This window comes from Poeciliopsis prolifica, unplaced genomic scaffold (assembly GCF_027474105.1).
Source record: "Poeciliopsis prolifica strain line A6 unplaced genomic scaffold, Auburn_PproV2 SCAFFOLD040, whole genome shotgun sequence".
In the NCBI taxonomy this organism is placed as follows: Eukaryota; Metazoa; Chordata; class Actinopteri; order Cyprinodontiformes; family Poeciliidae; genus Poeciliopsis; species Poeciliopsis prolifica.
Genome location: NW_026562415.1, coordinates 1041726 through 1055097, shown reverse-complemented (window position 1 = coordinate 1055097; position 13372 = coordinate 1041726). Strand labels below are relative to the sequence as shown.

The 13372-nt window shown below is 37.3% G+C and overlaps 1 protein-coding gene across 1 annotated transcript in view; it reads left to right on the top strand.

Annotated features, from left to right (window-relative positions):
- snd1 (staphylococcal nuclease and tudor domain containing 1) overlaps positions 1-13372 on the top strand; it is a 164854-nt gene that overhangs the window by 23111 nt on the left and 128371 nt on the right. The window contains exon 11 of the mRNA XM_055054667.1: positions 6760-6861. Coding sequence (XP_054910642.1) covers positions 6760-6861 — 102 coding nt within the window. The remainder of the gene's footprint in view (positions 1-6759; positions 6862-13372) is intronic.

Sequence of the window (13372 nt, the reverse complement as noted above, 5' to 3'; positions counted from 1 at the left end):
CGTCTTGTGGTTTAAGTAGAGTTCAGCAGTGCTAACAGATGAAACGGAGCAGTCACCTTGCTGTTCTTACATAAGACTGGCTCATCCCAGTGCTGCACCGTATAGCTCTGCCTACTCGTCTAGCCTCTGCAGCTCTCCCCTCGGGACGCCGTGTCGCTTGAGCGGGTGTTAATTCACTGGCCACTTTATTAGGTACACCTGTTCAATTGCTTTTTCACACAAATGGTACATCAGCCAGTCAATGCAGTTTGGCATCTGGAACGTGAAGACAATTTGCTTTAATTCAAGCATGGAGCCAGAGTAAGGAGGAAAGGCGATTACTTATTGACCAGGTCGAAATGGTCCCAGAAAGGCGGCGGTAGCACTAAGCGCAAAACACGTCAACTTCGGGTGTCTGGGTGTTAGATAAACTTCCAGATAAATTCAAAATTTCTTTGTTTTAATATAATAAAAAGTCTTGACATCTATGTGGCCATAAAGATTTTCAATATTATGACTGATCATTATCAGCACATGACTTGTCCAACAGTAACAAAAAGACAATAGTTTGCATCCAGATTTTAAATAAGAATTGTTGGTGCTAGTAGCTAATTGTTGGTGGGATTAATATTTATTTCTATTTGTGGTGTTTGTCCTTCTTAACAAATGTTGAAAAGTTGATTCTAGCATGTTTCTTATTGCTTTCACTAAGTGTGTGGTGCTGCAGCTACAAGTGGACTACCAATCCACACTTTATTTTTATATTTTCACAGCCCCCTCTCAGCATGGTGCATTAGTTCACATCAGAACTTGCATAATCAGAGACATTACAAACAACTGAGAAAACAGTAGCATTTGTTATGTCATTGTCTAAAGAAGCTGCAGTTTTATAATTGGTTTAGAACCAACACTGCTATTCTAACAGATATCAAATAGTCTATTGGATTTATTACTAACCAAACAAAAAGAAAATACACATTATTGGACATTATTAAACATTTCACACAATGAAATTCAAATGTGCTTTGTATGTTGCAGCAAAATTATGTGTTCTTATGCAACAGACACACAACACACACTCAGTCATGCAAGAGGGCAATTTTGAGTTACCAATTAAATTGACTACCATTTTTGGGGGTACTGCATGAGAGAACATTCAACTTTACACAGAAAGACCTCAATTTTTGCTGCAAGAATAAAAGTTTGTTTTAGGACAACTGTAGATATTGATGCTAAAACATCTGGTGAAGTAGAGATAAAATGCTCAATGAAAATGTTTTCAGTGTTCTGATTTTGACATTAATGTTTTGGAGCACAATCAATGACAACAGAGGAGGGTTACCCATTTCATGACACAGTGGTGCAGAACTGGCAAAGTAAGACAGATTGGTAGCAATTATGCCTCCTTCTCGACCGACAGGCAGCATCTTCCTGCTTAGCAGTTGAAATGGCTAAGACTTGACCTGCTGTTTTGTTTGAGTTGTTGCTTGAGTGGATAATATGCAAATTGCTGCATTAGAATTAGACTCGATGTTTTCAGTATGGCTTTCAGTGGAAAGAAAATGGAGCACACATGCAGGAGTATTAATGCAAGAAATAAAATGTTGGTAAAAATGTTCTGAAAGAGAGTAAGAAAAATGTCCCCTTTTGATCACTGGTTGAATGGAACAATAAAGTGGCTGAAAGTACCATGGTAATATCGAGCACAAGTGCTTTTAAATTGCAGGAAAGTATAGATTTGAGCAAACGTCAACAGCCAGTCAAACACTAAGTAAAGGTCACCAGACACTGTGTGCCTTCTAGACATCTTAGATGGCTTTACCAGCAGTTAATGGAGTTTGATGGAAGTTTTGAGACTTTGCAGGTGTCTGGCATTGACAGTGACACAGGCACCCTTGTGTATCGTTATCAGGCACAAGGGTAGTTGTACTGGTACGTTGAAGACAGGTCAAATCTCCAACATTTCGAGTTTATTTTTTTTGGAGTTCTGAAATAATTTTTTCACTGTTTCTTCCAGAATGGTGATGTGATTATTTTCCTCACTGTTACATTTCTATTCTTAGAAATCTGGCAAATGTGTCAAACAAGGTGCAATAGCTATGAGTGATCTAGTTGCACTCCTAGCTAAATGAGGTTACTTGTATTAGAAAGATGGGAAGAAGGGTGAAATCATTGATTTATTTTTCCATTACACATTTTACAAACTGGTTAGTATCTTTCCCCAAAGACCGACCTTTCTCTATTGTGAGCTCAGATTTGATGAACAGTTAACATCTGCACATCTCTTGAGAGTCCGTTGAATTGTAAGAGGAAGCAACTTGTTTTTTTTAAGTCGTAGATACAAGAGATGTCAGATTTCCTATCTCCAAAATGAGTCGGTCATTTCGGAATAAGCAATTACTGATACAGAGTCTCAGTCAGACGCTTTGATATAGATTAGATTGACAACTCTGTCTAACCCCTTCATTCCTTAATGGGTCTTTCTGCCTTGTCATGCCCTCCTGAGCTTTTCCCCTTTGTCAGATTAGCCACCAAAGTGTAGCTTATATACGACCTGAGCAATTTTGATGCTGATTATCTGAAATCTCCTTTTTACAGAATGATTGCGCTAACCATCCAATTTAACATTATCCTTTATCGTCAGAGAAACCTGTGCACCATGTTGGGCTGCTTATGTTTCTTGCATTCTCTTTATGCTGCCTGAATGTGCTGCAATTGCTACTTGAGAGGGAGAGATTGAACGTTCTCAATCGACTCCCGTGTTGCTGTGCACTGCCAGTTTGCCGGCTGATAAAACTAGCCTATAAAAATGTTTCCCATCAACTTTGACCTTTGGTTTTCAGTATCATAGCATTTAATGATTTGTTTTGCAACTGTTGTTGGATCATTTCAAGTCTTTTAATACACAGATCCACAGATAATTGCCTAGAGTTTGATATTTGACTGATTCAATAATAAAAATTAATACATTCAATCTGCACACACATCAGTAGTTGGATTTGTTTTGTGAAACATATATGTTTTGATAAATACAACTTGATGGGTCTTAGCATCATTACTTGTAACAAAACATAATGTCTGATCTGATGGATAGCTTTAGTTCTACTTATTCTAAAATATCGTCCAGTTTTTTTATTTTATTTTATTTTTTTAAGTTTTTCTTTTCTCTTGGGCTACATTCTTCATAGCCCCCAAACTCTGAAGCCATTTAACGTTTATGCACGGATGTTTGAGTCGTGTTGTTAAACACACAACAGTAAGTGTTGAGTGTTTGTCTAAGACTCCCAGAGCTTTGTGTTATCAAAAAATAATGCCCTCATTGTTTGAGACGCATGCATGCAGAGTGTTTTTTTTTCTCTCCTCCAAAAGAGTGGTTACTTACAAACAACACTCCACTCAATCAGCTAAATGCAAAATTGAGGCCTACTACTGTATACTCCCCCAACATCGAAAAATGACATTCTCCTGAGTCATGATTTTGCTCTTGATGTTTTAGAAGCATAAAAATGCTTCCAGCAGTAACATCCACACATTCGCAGACTCAGACCCTGCAGCCCTGCGACACTGTACAATCCAGCATGCACCATGCCTCTGCAGTAGTCAAAGATGATTCCCAAGCCCGAGCCGGTAATATAGAATGAAGGAAATTCACCCCAAATAGAACAAAACTCCCCCTGAGGATAGCGAGCGGGAACAGTTTTTATTGGGTTACGGCTGAGACTTAGCTGCGACTCTCTCCTCTATCTGTAACCTTACTGCTGCTGCATAATAACAGTTTATGGATGATGGTACAGAGAGGTTGTCTGGAGTAATTTAATGACGCTGATGTTGTCAGTTTATCCAGTGAATGAAGCCGAATGTGGCTCCATGGCAAAATAATTAGGCTAGTCACAATATTTTTCACTTTATCAGTGGTGGGGAGCCTTTTTTGTTGTTCTTTTTGACTGGGAAAAGAAGGCATGTTTGTTTTTTCAGATTGTTTGAATTGCATTTAACCAAGGATGCGCGATATTTCATTAAGCCCTACTTTCTGTTGGCAACTCCTAATGGCGGAGCTTTGTCACTTTGACCTTGCTTCTGTCACTTTTTTTTAGCTTGTGTACATCATAGGATTTTTTTTTGAATGCGCAACTCCTTCTGCACTTCTTCTCAAATTAGAATACAATGCTGACATTTACGCTCTTTCAGTGATGCAATTGTCTTTCTACAGCCTATTAGCTGAAAGTTGTTTTTTTTTAGATTCACCGCTTCTGTTTGGATTCTATTCTTCTTTTCTGTAGAAATATTACTATTGGATTGTCCTTTTGTCAAATATATACAATAATGAATTGAAGCAAAGCCATTGGCAGTATTGTTTTCCAATCTCACTGTATTAAATTTACTTCAAGTATTTCAAGTGTCAACTGCCAGTCTAACCAATGTTTTTCTGCTTTAGCATCATGGAGGACTGAAACAAATATGGAATTTAACAAAATTATATTAATATCCAATAGTAAGATCAAATAAGATATACAAGTTTGTATTTGTAACACTGAGAAGAAAATCTATTAAATTTAAGTGCATGGTAACTTTCACCATAACATTACTACTGATTTGATGGGCGTGAAGTACTTGGACCATCTCGGTGGGCTTCTGGTTTAAATTTTGGTTTTCCTGCTCCAAAGTCAAAGAGTGGTATTATCTCACCAGCAGGTCACAAAGAGTTGCGGGAACCTGCTAATCACTCTTTCATTTAGGTCAGACTTGTTTAAGCAGGAACATATCTTGAACACCTAGGACACCTGCCCTGAAGGACTGAAACTCACCCCTGAACTCTCTGAAATTGACTTTCTGAATCAGCTTTTGGCTGAACATTAAGGGATTTCCACTCGGTATGTGTGAGAGCAGCTCCGGGAATTTATATTTTGCTGATTCAGCTCGAGATAGTAAGGAGCTGATTAAATGAGCAAGGCACAAACATATTCATCTCATAATTTAATAAAACCAGCAAAGGCCAGTAACATAATTCTGTTCTTTTGCAGCTTTGCCACGTTGAGTGACAAAGCATCATAGGAAGATTTGTGCCAATCAAATGATGCCTTTTAGAGTTCATCTTCCACCAATTTCCTCTTGAAGACAGTAATTGATCCCTAAACATTTATTCATCCAGACTCATCTCCTTGCCCCAGATTTCTTACCGTCATGTTGCCTTTTCATTTTTCCCAGCTTTTTGTTTTTGTCAATTTAGTACCCATGCAGAGGGAATACAAAAAGTCTCCACACTCCTTTTAAAATGTCTTGTCATGAAAAGTGAGACGGATGAAAAAGTTAATTAATTTTCCACATTTGCGTCGTCTTGTTATGGCATATTAGCTTATTTTTCTCAGCAGTTTGATATTTTTAATTATAAGTTACCTTTAAGAACCTCAAGACTTATTTTTTTCTTGTTTTTCTCTAGATGCTTGATGTTAGTTTCCTTTGTGCGTCTTATCCCAGACATTCTTAGGAATGTGAGAGGTTATGACCCCTGATCAGTTCATAATTGTGAGCGACCTCATTCTGAGAGATATTTATTAGTGACATAAGCACAATCACAATGGAGGACTATAAGCTGCTTATAGAAAATGACTTACAAATCATTGGTTGCCGAAGCTTGCATGAAATGACAGTTGTTGAGCCCTGAGGAAGATGATCTCGTCAAATAAACCAGAACCACTTCTCTGCACATCTGTTTGTGCCCCACCTCACAGCTCGGAACAGCTGTAGTCATTAAACATGAATAAAAGGTATTTAAGTCGAGACGAGATGAGGAATAAACCTGCTCTGTGTGTTTTGTTTAAAGACTGATTATACTTTTTCAAAAATGATTAAACCACAATAGTGCTGTATTGGAGAGTCAGGAAGGGCATTGTCATTCATAGTCTAGCTTTTCCTGACAGGGGGTGTAGTTTTATTTCCTGTTGCCTCCTGGTTATTTAATTTATCATGCTTATTCAGCAAAAAGACACCTGTCACTCTTTGTGCCTGCTGGTATTATTGCTGAAGGAGCGATGAGTTTCTTAGTTTTCTTTGAAAATGCAAATAAGTTCCATTTGTGGTCTTTTCTAAGAGGGTAGCAGAGCGTTTTTGAGTGGAGTTCTTTTGTGTGCGACTGCGTACGTTGTATCTGCAGTTGGGATACTGGCTTGTCGCCGTGCATTCGTTTTTAATGTGAAGAGTTTCTGCCTTCCCCGTCTGTCTGTGTCCATAATAATGCTGTATTGAGAGCAGGCAAGGTGTGCCTGTTTGGGCAAAGATGTGTTTGCCATTCACACTTAAATATTTTATTGGGTCCAGGGTCTTGTCTGCCAAAATGGATAGAAACAAAACGGAGTAAACAAACTAAAAGCGTTAAACGTTTTGGATGTTTTTGTATGGGTTGAAATAGACTGTTTCTGCTTTATTCAGTTGCATGTTAAGTGCTTAAAAGTCCAATACTTTGAACTTTCTTCACATTTTGTCTCTGAAAACATTTCTGATGACACTTCACTGGATTTTATTCTGGGGTATCAGAGAAAAAGGGATTCATTCAAATGCATTTCCAAAATTTCAGATTTTTTACTTTCTTGGAAAATAAAGCATATATAACCAGGCATTGTTTTCGTCCCACTTTCACTTTTGTGTTTCAGTTGTATAATTTGAAACCTGCATGTCATGGTTAGTCATCAACCTTTAAACATGGAATATAAGTTAAGTTTCCCTTCTTCTGTCTTTTCCTTTTCTCCTCACTCCCTCCCTCCCCATCCCTTCATCTGTATTCAGGAAAAGAACAAGGACAAAGACAAACGATTCCGTCCTCTGTATGACATCCCGTACATGTTCGAGGCCCGGGAGTTCCTTAGGAAGAAGCTCATTGGTAAAAAGGTAAGAACCTCTCTCTGATTTTTTTTTTTTTTTTTCCAAGCTCCCAGCCATTTCTTTTTTTTTTTTTGTTCTCCCCGCTATATGAATGAATGTGATTTCTTTTTATCAGTGTCTTTGAATTCCGTAATAGTTGTAGATAAAACCACGCAAAATGACTGTAAGTGCTCCCTGCTCCTTTTTCATTGACAGACAAATGTATTTCAGAGCTGGATATCTATTTCCCTCTGCGCCTGAGTGTGAATACCAAGTGCTCATGGTAGATGTCCTGGGGCTTACCGTTGGCCCGGATGCACCCTTTAAACAAGCCGTCTTGATTTCCCCCTCTTGTGTCTATTGATCTACTTGGTTTGTACACCTGGGGGGGCTGCTGTGATTTACTCACATCTGACCCGTTAGAGCTTAGCAGAGAGTTAAACGCTCCTCCAGACGCATAGCAGGACTTCAGATTTCCAGCTTAGCTTGTGTAATATATGAATATATCCACCAATGAATGAAAGCTGATTACAAACAGAAACTAAAATTTACCTAAAATTGGTAAAGCATTTGGAAAACCTTCCATATAACCTTATTTTTTCCTTTTTGTTTTCGCCAAATGCAAACAGATGGCATTATAAAAGGAAAATACTAGACGTTTCTAAGTATTGAAATAAAGTTTGGATTGATGGAAGACGGCCAAAACAGTCATTCAGGATCACACTTTGAATTCCAAAAACATCTGCCTAAATGCAACACTAGCATTCTTAAGGTCTGGCGTAAACAGACTAGTATTTTTAAGTTTCGGTCTGTACTTCGGTTTGACTGAGAGTGTACAATAGCAGCGTATTGATGACTGGACTCCAGCAACCCTGATAGTAGCTGGAGCAAACAGTTCACATGCGCTTTTATAACAGCACAACTGAGGCTGTTAAACAAAAACACGCACCCACTCAAAGTCAAAAGCCACAAGAGTTCCTTCTGGCTCTCTGTATGGGAGTGAGATTCATATCCCCGTCCCAGCTTCTCATCACAGTCATTTTAATCCTCCTCATTAATGTTTTTTTAATGACAGAAAATTCAGCCCAAAGCCGGTTTTCATCAAGTGAAGCGAAAATAATGATTCTGTTTATTTGTTACGTTTGTGTTCCCAAATAATAGGGTGTTCGCATTAGAAAAAGGAGAAGCAGCAGCCTGTGTTGGGTGTGAATAAATTCACCAGCTACTGCATTAAAACAGTGTTCACGTCTGCGTCTTATGTGCACATCTTAAAGATTTGTTGGCACCTCATGTTAAAATAAAACTTGCACATATTTACATACTCTCTGGTCATCTTTATAGATGATTTCACAGCTTTCTTGGTGAAAAGCAAAAGCACACAGCTTCGAACAGATACTGGGAAATATTAACTGTTCTAGCGTTTTCAACTTGAAGCTGTAAACTCGTGCATAATTTGTTATTATATATTGTGCTTTGACTTCATCGAGCTTCTAAAGTTAACTCTGCTTAATTGTTCAGCACTGCCTCAAGCAAATTGCTGTTTCTGTTGTTTGTTGTAGTGGGAGCCGTGCATAATTGTTTGCTTCGAAAGGAGTTAGCTCCTTAAGTGTGTTGACTTGGCTTGTTTTCACTGGAGTCGGTGGGTCTGTTTGCAATGCAATGTATATTGGAATGCATTAAATCACATCTGAACAATTGTGAGCACATACCAGCACATCACGTGTCTTCAGAGATATGCATCTACTTTTATAAGGGATTACTATGTCTTAAAGTGAAGTAGCCCGAATGCAAATGCAACCTGAATTATGTTTTTATTATGAAAAGAGCACAGCAAACCTCAAACAGACTACTGAAGGTAAATTTGCATTTTCTGTTATGCTCACATTCTTTCAAGTTACTTCTTCAGTATATCTACTTATGTTTCATGTTTTCTGTTTAGCATTCCACAAAATTTTAACCCAGTTTTTTTTTTGAAGACATAAAAAAAAAAGAAAGGACCTGTACATTGAAGTTTGACTTTTCCTGGAAAAAGAAAAAAAAAATCTCTATGTAATGTGTAAGCACATTCCTGTATAAACAGACTTAACTGTGTAGATATTAATGGTGGATATAAACTTAGATTTGGATTTGGCCTTGACTGGTGATGAAAAACATAACATCGTATTCGTTTCTGACTAGTGAACAAGATGACAGCAACACACATAAATGTGAACACTGCTACCGAGTGAGAAAGAATCAGTAGCGGTTTTTGTTTTTATGAAGCTAAAGGAAGCACACAGTTACATGAAACTGTATCTGTGTGCATGTGGTACATCAAGTTGCAAGAGAGCAAGACTTTCAGCAGGTAGCCAGAATGCTGAATTGAGGACTCACAGGTGTTCTGTTTTATCATTTTTAGTCTTTTAACCTGTTAATAAATATAAAAAAATTGTAAATCTTGACAGCTTTTGGGGTATTTCTTAAGGATCCAAATGTACAGGAATGTACAAACAGAAACTACCATTTTAGTTTAGCTTTGTAGTTGTTCTTATCACCAGTATAAGTAACTAAAGATCAATATAAGTAACTAAAGATGGTTTGAAATACTAGAACCTTTAATTCCTTAGTAAAATTAAGTAAAACCCTGTCTACACACACTAGTTTAATACAATACTATGTTTGTTTTTCTGCATTCAGGTTGTGCACATACTGAACCTGAATGCCACAGTCCAGGTTCTTTAAGCTCCAAATGTCCCAGTCAAAATTCTGACTTGATAGAGCAGCGTTCTGCCTTTCTCTTTTTCCCTCAGCTGGAAATGAGGATAATCTGGCCTCTGATTACATGGAGAGCACATCAGTGCAGTTCTTAAAGAGAAATGGGAGTCGGACAAAATTTTAGGTAAAGTAAATATGACCACAGCTTTTTGGTCACTTTTTTTTTGTGTTTTTTTTTTTTATTTTTTTTAATGAAAAATGAAAACTCATCTTTGCAGGTTTGACAGTTTCAGTAGCTTCCCTCCATTCAGCAGGAGCAAACCAAATTCTACTTTGAATACTTTTGACACATTAGTTTAAATTTTAATTAAGTTTTTGTTTTCTTTTGAACTTTTTCTCACTCGGTAGTGTTTCCTTGAATTTCTAAACATGATTTTCTTTCACTGTTTAAAGCAGTCAAAAGCAATCAGTCTGTGGCACTTTAGCGATATGAATAATTTTATATATACATAGGTTTCCAGCCAGGCCTTACATTTTTCTCATCCCAATCATCTGTTTCAGATTTGTCAAGATTTTTCATGTTTGCTCTTAAATTAAATTTTGCAATTCATTCACACTGATCAAAAGTATTGAGATATTATAACACAGTGAAGAAAAATACAAATGGTTACTTTCAACATCAAAACTGACGGATTTAAGCGTCCGTCTATGCATATCTCTGTATGTTCCTCCATATTTGATTAATATTGATGCTTCATCTTTCAAGTGTGCTGGCGTTCACTGTGAAGTTCGGTTCAAGTGGAAAGCTGCTGTCCATTTTCTAGCAGCACAGCTTCCTCACTTCTTACCCTGCAAGATCAATAAAAGGAAGGGGCTCTGGGAAGTTGCTTCTTTTCCATTCCTTTATTGTTGCCAAGATACAAGACTAAACCTCTGAGTTAAACCTTCTGTCACTGTATCTTTTTTTAAAAAAACAATTTCACAAGTCTGAAAAAGCTGTGGGCTTTAGCTGCCTTGGCAACAAGAGTGATTTAGTTTGGATAAAATGAAATCTCTGCGGTGAATGTTTGAGTTCAGCACTCAACCGTCAAGTCTTTTATAATAATCTGTTCTACCACGGCCCATTTGGCTTGTCAATTTGAATGCGTGGTGCACTGTTGTGTACAGAGCATCTTGCATGTCAACAAACAGAGGAATTTAAATGACCCACTTGCTTTATTGTCAGGTAATAACAGTAATAGACTGTTTGAGGACAGGTCTGTGTCTTTATGTATCAGTAATGGCATTAATAGTGGCCTGCTGTTCATCCAAATATTTTACCATGAATGTTCAGAACAAGAAGCTGTGGACAATTTCACATTTTGTCATTTCACAATGGGAAACTCCTATTTTCCTGGGACTTTGTGACAGATCAACACAATGCATCACTTAATTGTGATGCAGAGACAAGAAAGCAAAATTATCAAATGCGTTTACAAAACAAAATTTAAAAATGTCATTTGAATTGTATTCAGAGCTTCTTATTCTAATGCCTCAAAAATAAAATTTATTGAAACTGAATTTCTTCATGCTAAAGAAGTTCAACAATCCTACATATACAGCCACATCAACAATAGGAAGGTTTAGTTCAGAGGAAGCCATCTCCATCTTCAAAAGCCCTCCAGTATCAGAATGGCTCGATTTAAACTCTAGAGCCAAACCAAGGGAGGATTAGTGGCAAGGCTTCAAATTTACTGGATGCAGATTCTGTTCGTTCAACTGAGTTTAAGCCACTTTGTGAAGAAAAATGAACAAATAAATGTGCTAATGCTAATTTCAAATCCACTCAACAATTTTCAGAAATTTGGAAATCTTTTACTGTCTTTGCACTTCACATGTGCAAATATTAACAGTTGAAGTTTTTGGTAGTAAGATCAGCAAATATAATGAGATTAGTAGGAAATAGTGACTTTTACAAGGCATTGAACAATGTCTGTTAGTTTATTTTAAAGTTAGCAAATTTCAGAATGTCTGAATGCCTCATTATTATTTCTGGTTGCTAGAAGCTGAGGTGTCAACAAGTTCAGTTCACTTTTTAACTTCCACAACACAAGTAATTACAATTGTAGTTTTTTTTTTTTTTTTTTTTTTTAATTGATAATCTACTTTTGCACCATCAGGCTCAACCAGAATTGCAGCAAAATTACTGTCAATGTTTAACCTGCAAACATTCTCAGTCGAAGCCTACCAGCCATCTAAGAACAAAATATATTTCATAATGTAGGGAACATGCAGATTTTTTTTTTAATCTACTACACCTTCGAGGACGTGACTGAGCATTAACTGCCAGTCTCAGTGCGCTAAAGCTGAAAGCCCTAATGCCACTGCTGCAATTTAGGGGAATAGAGCTACATCTAATTCCTTTTTTTCTATTAAATCTCCCCATTTCTTTTATTTTTAAGGAAAGCTTGGTGCATTTGATCTTTTATAAAGCACATCTAATATTCGTATTCAAAAGACCTTACTTCATTTCCTGGCAGGAGAACTCTATAGTTGATAACTGTGAGCCAGAAAAGAGCTGGGCCACTACCTGGAATGGTCTTTGAAAAGAACTTCACAGTAATTCTAGCAGGTGTTCATCTTTTATCAGGTGTTTTCTGTCAAAACTTGAAAATAGTTTTCAAATTTTCTTTTCAAGAGCAATATTAAAATTCCATAGTTGTTTCCAGTCATTAGCTTTATAGCTATAGAGTGTTTTCAGACATTCTGCATTTTGCCATCTTTGAATAACTTATATTTATGCCCAATAAACCTCTTCTAAGTTATCCCCTTACAAAAAATGCAGTGAGGCATTTCCTTATTTCCTTCTTCTCCCTGTCACTCCTAGTCTGTCTGTCTCCGGCTTTCTTATATCCATCCCCACCCGCATTCAAATGGCAGAGCTTGCATGGTGACATAATCCCAAAAAGCTAGATTTGGCTAACTTTATAAGTAGTGCTTTTTGCGCGCCTGGGTCTCAGCTTCATCAGAAAAAAAAAAAAAAAAAAAAAAAAGTCAAATGGAAATGTTGCATTAAGCCACTTATCAGGGTTGAGCACATTCGGATAATCCTGCATGCTCAAAGTGGCTCCTGTTATGCAGCTGCTTGTGTAGCACTGTTAGCAACAGAGTTTTTGCCTCTTATTGGCGGGTATATAAGTGAGTGAACGTCTTATGCGCGGTTTGGTATTTGATATAGAGAATGTGAGTCGGCGCTGGTTCTGGGGTGAATTCTAAATTAGATTTCAAGCAGATTTAGACGTTTGATAACCTAAGTAAAGCTCCATTTTAGATCTCCAATTCCTTCTTTTTCCTCAGCACGTTTTTGTTGTCCCAGAATCAGAGCTGCTTGTTGCATTAAATAATCGCCGGCCCTGATTATAACCTTCTAAAACTAAGCACTTGCCTCCCAACGGCCTCTGACCGTGTTTTTGTTCTCCTTCCAGCTTTTAAAAAATATATATATATATTATAATAACACTCTGCCTCTCTTTTGTGTTTGCCTCATTATTTTGTATTGCCTGATGCAACATAGAGTATGGCCATATCAGTTCCTATGTTCAGAAGGTGCCTCAGATTTGAGAGCTTTGATGTTCAGTATTTATTTTGATGTTCCAACACACTCCCATAAAGCTTCCACTATATCCGCTCTTACCTGCACATCTCCTCCTGTACCCTCTGATCTGTGGCCATGTCATTTCTGCCAAGAACATTACCATCCTTAAATGTGATGTGTATATTGGAAATGGCCTGCACCAATTTCATGGGTTTTTGAAGTTTAATTGTTGTCAGATGTGTTTTAAAATTTGGCTAAAGCAGAAAAGAA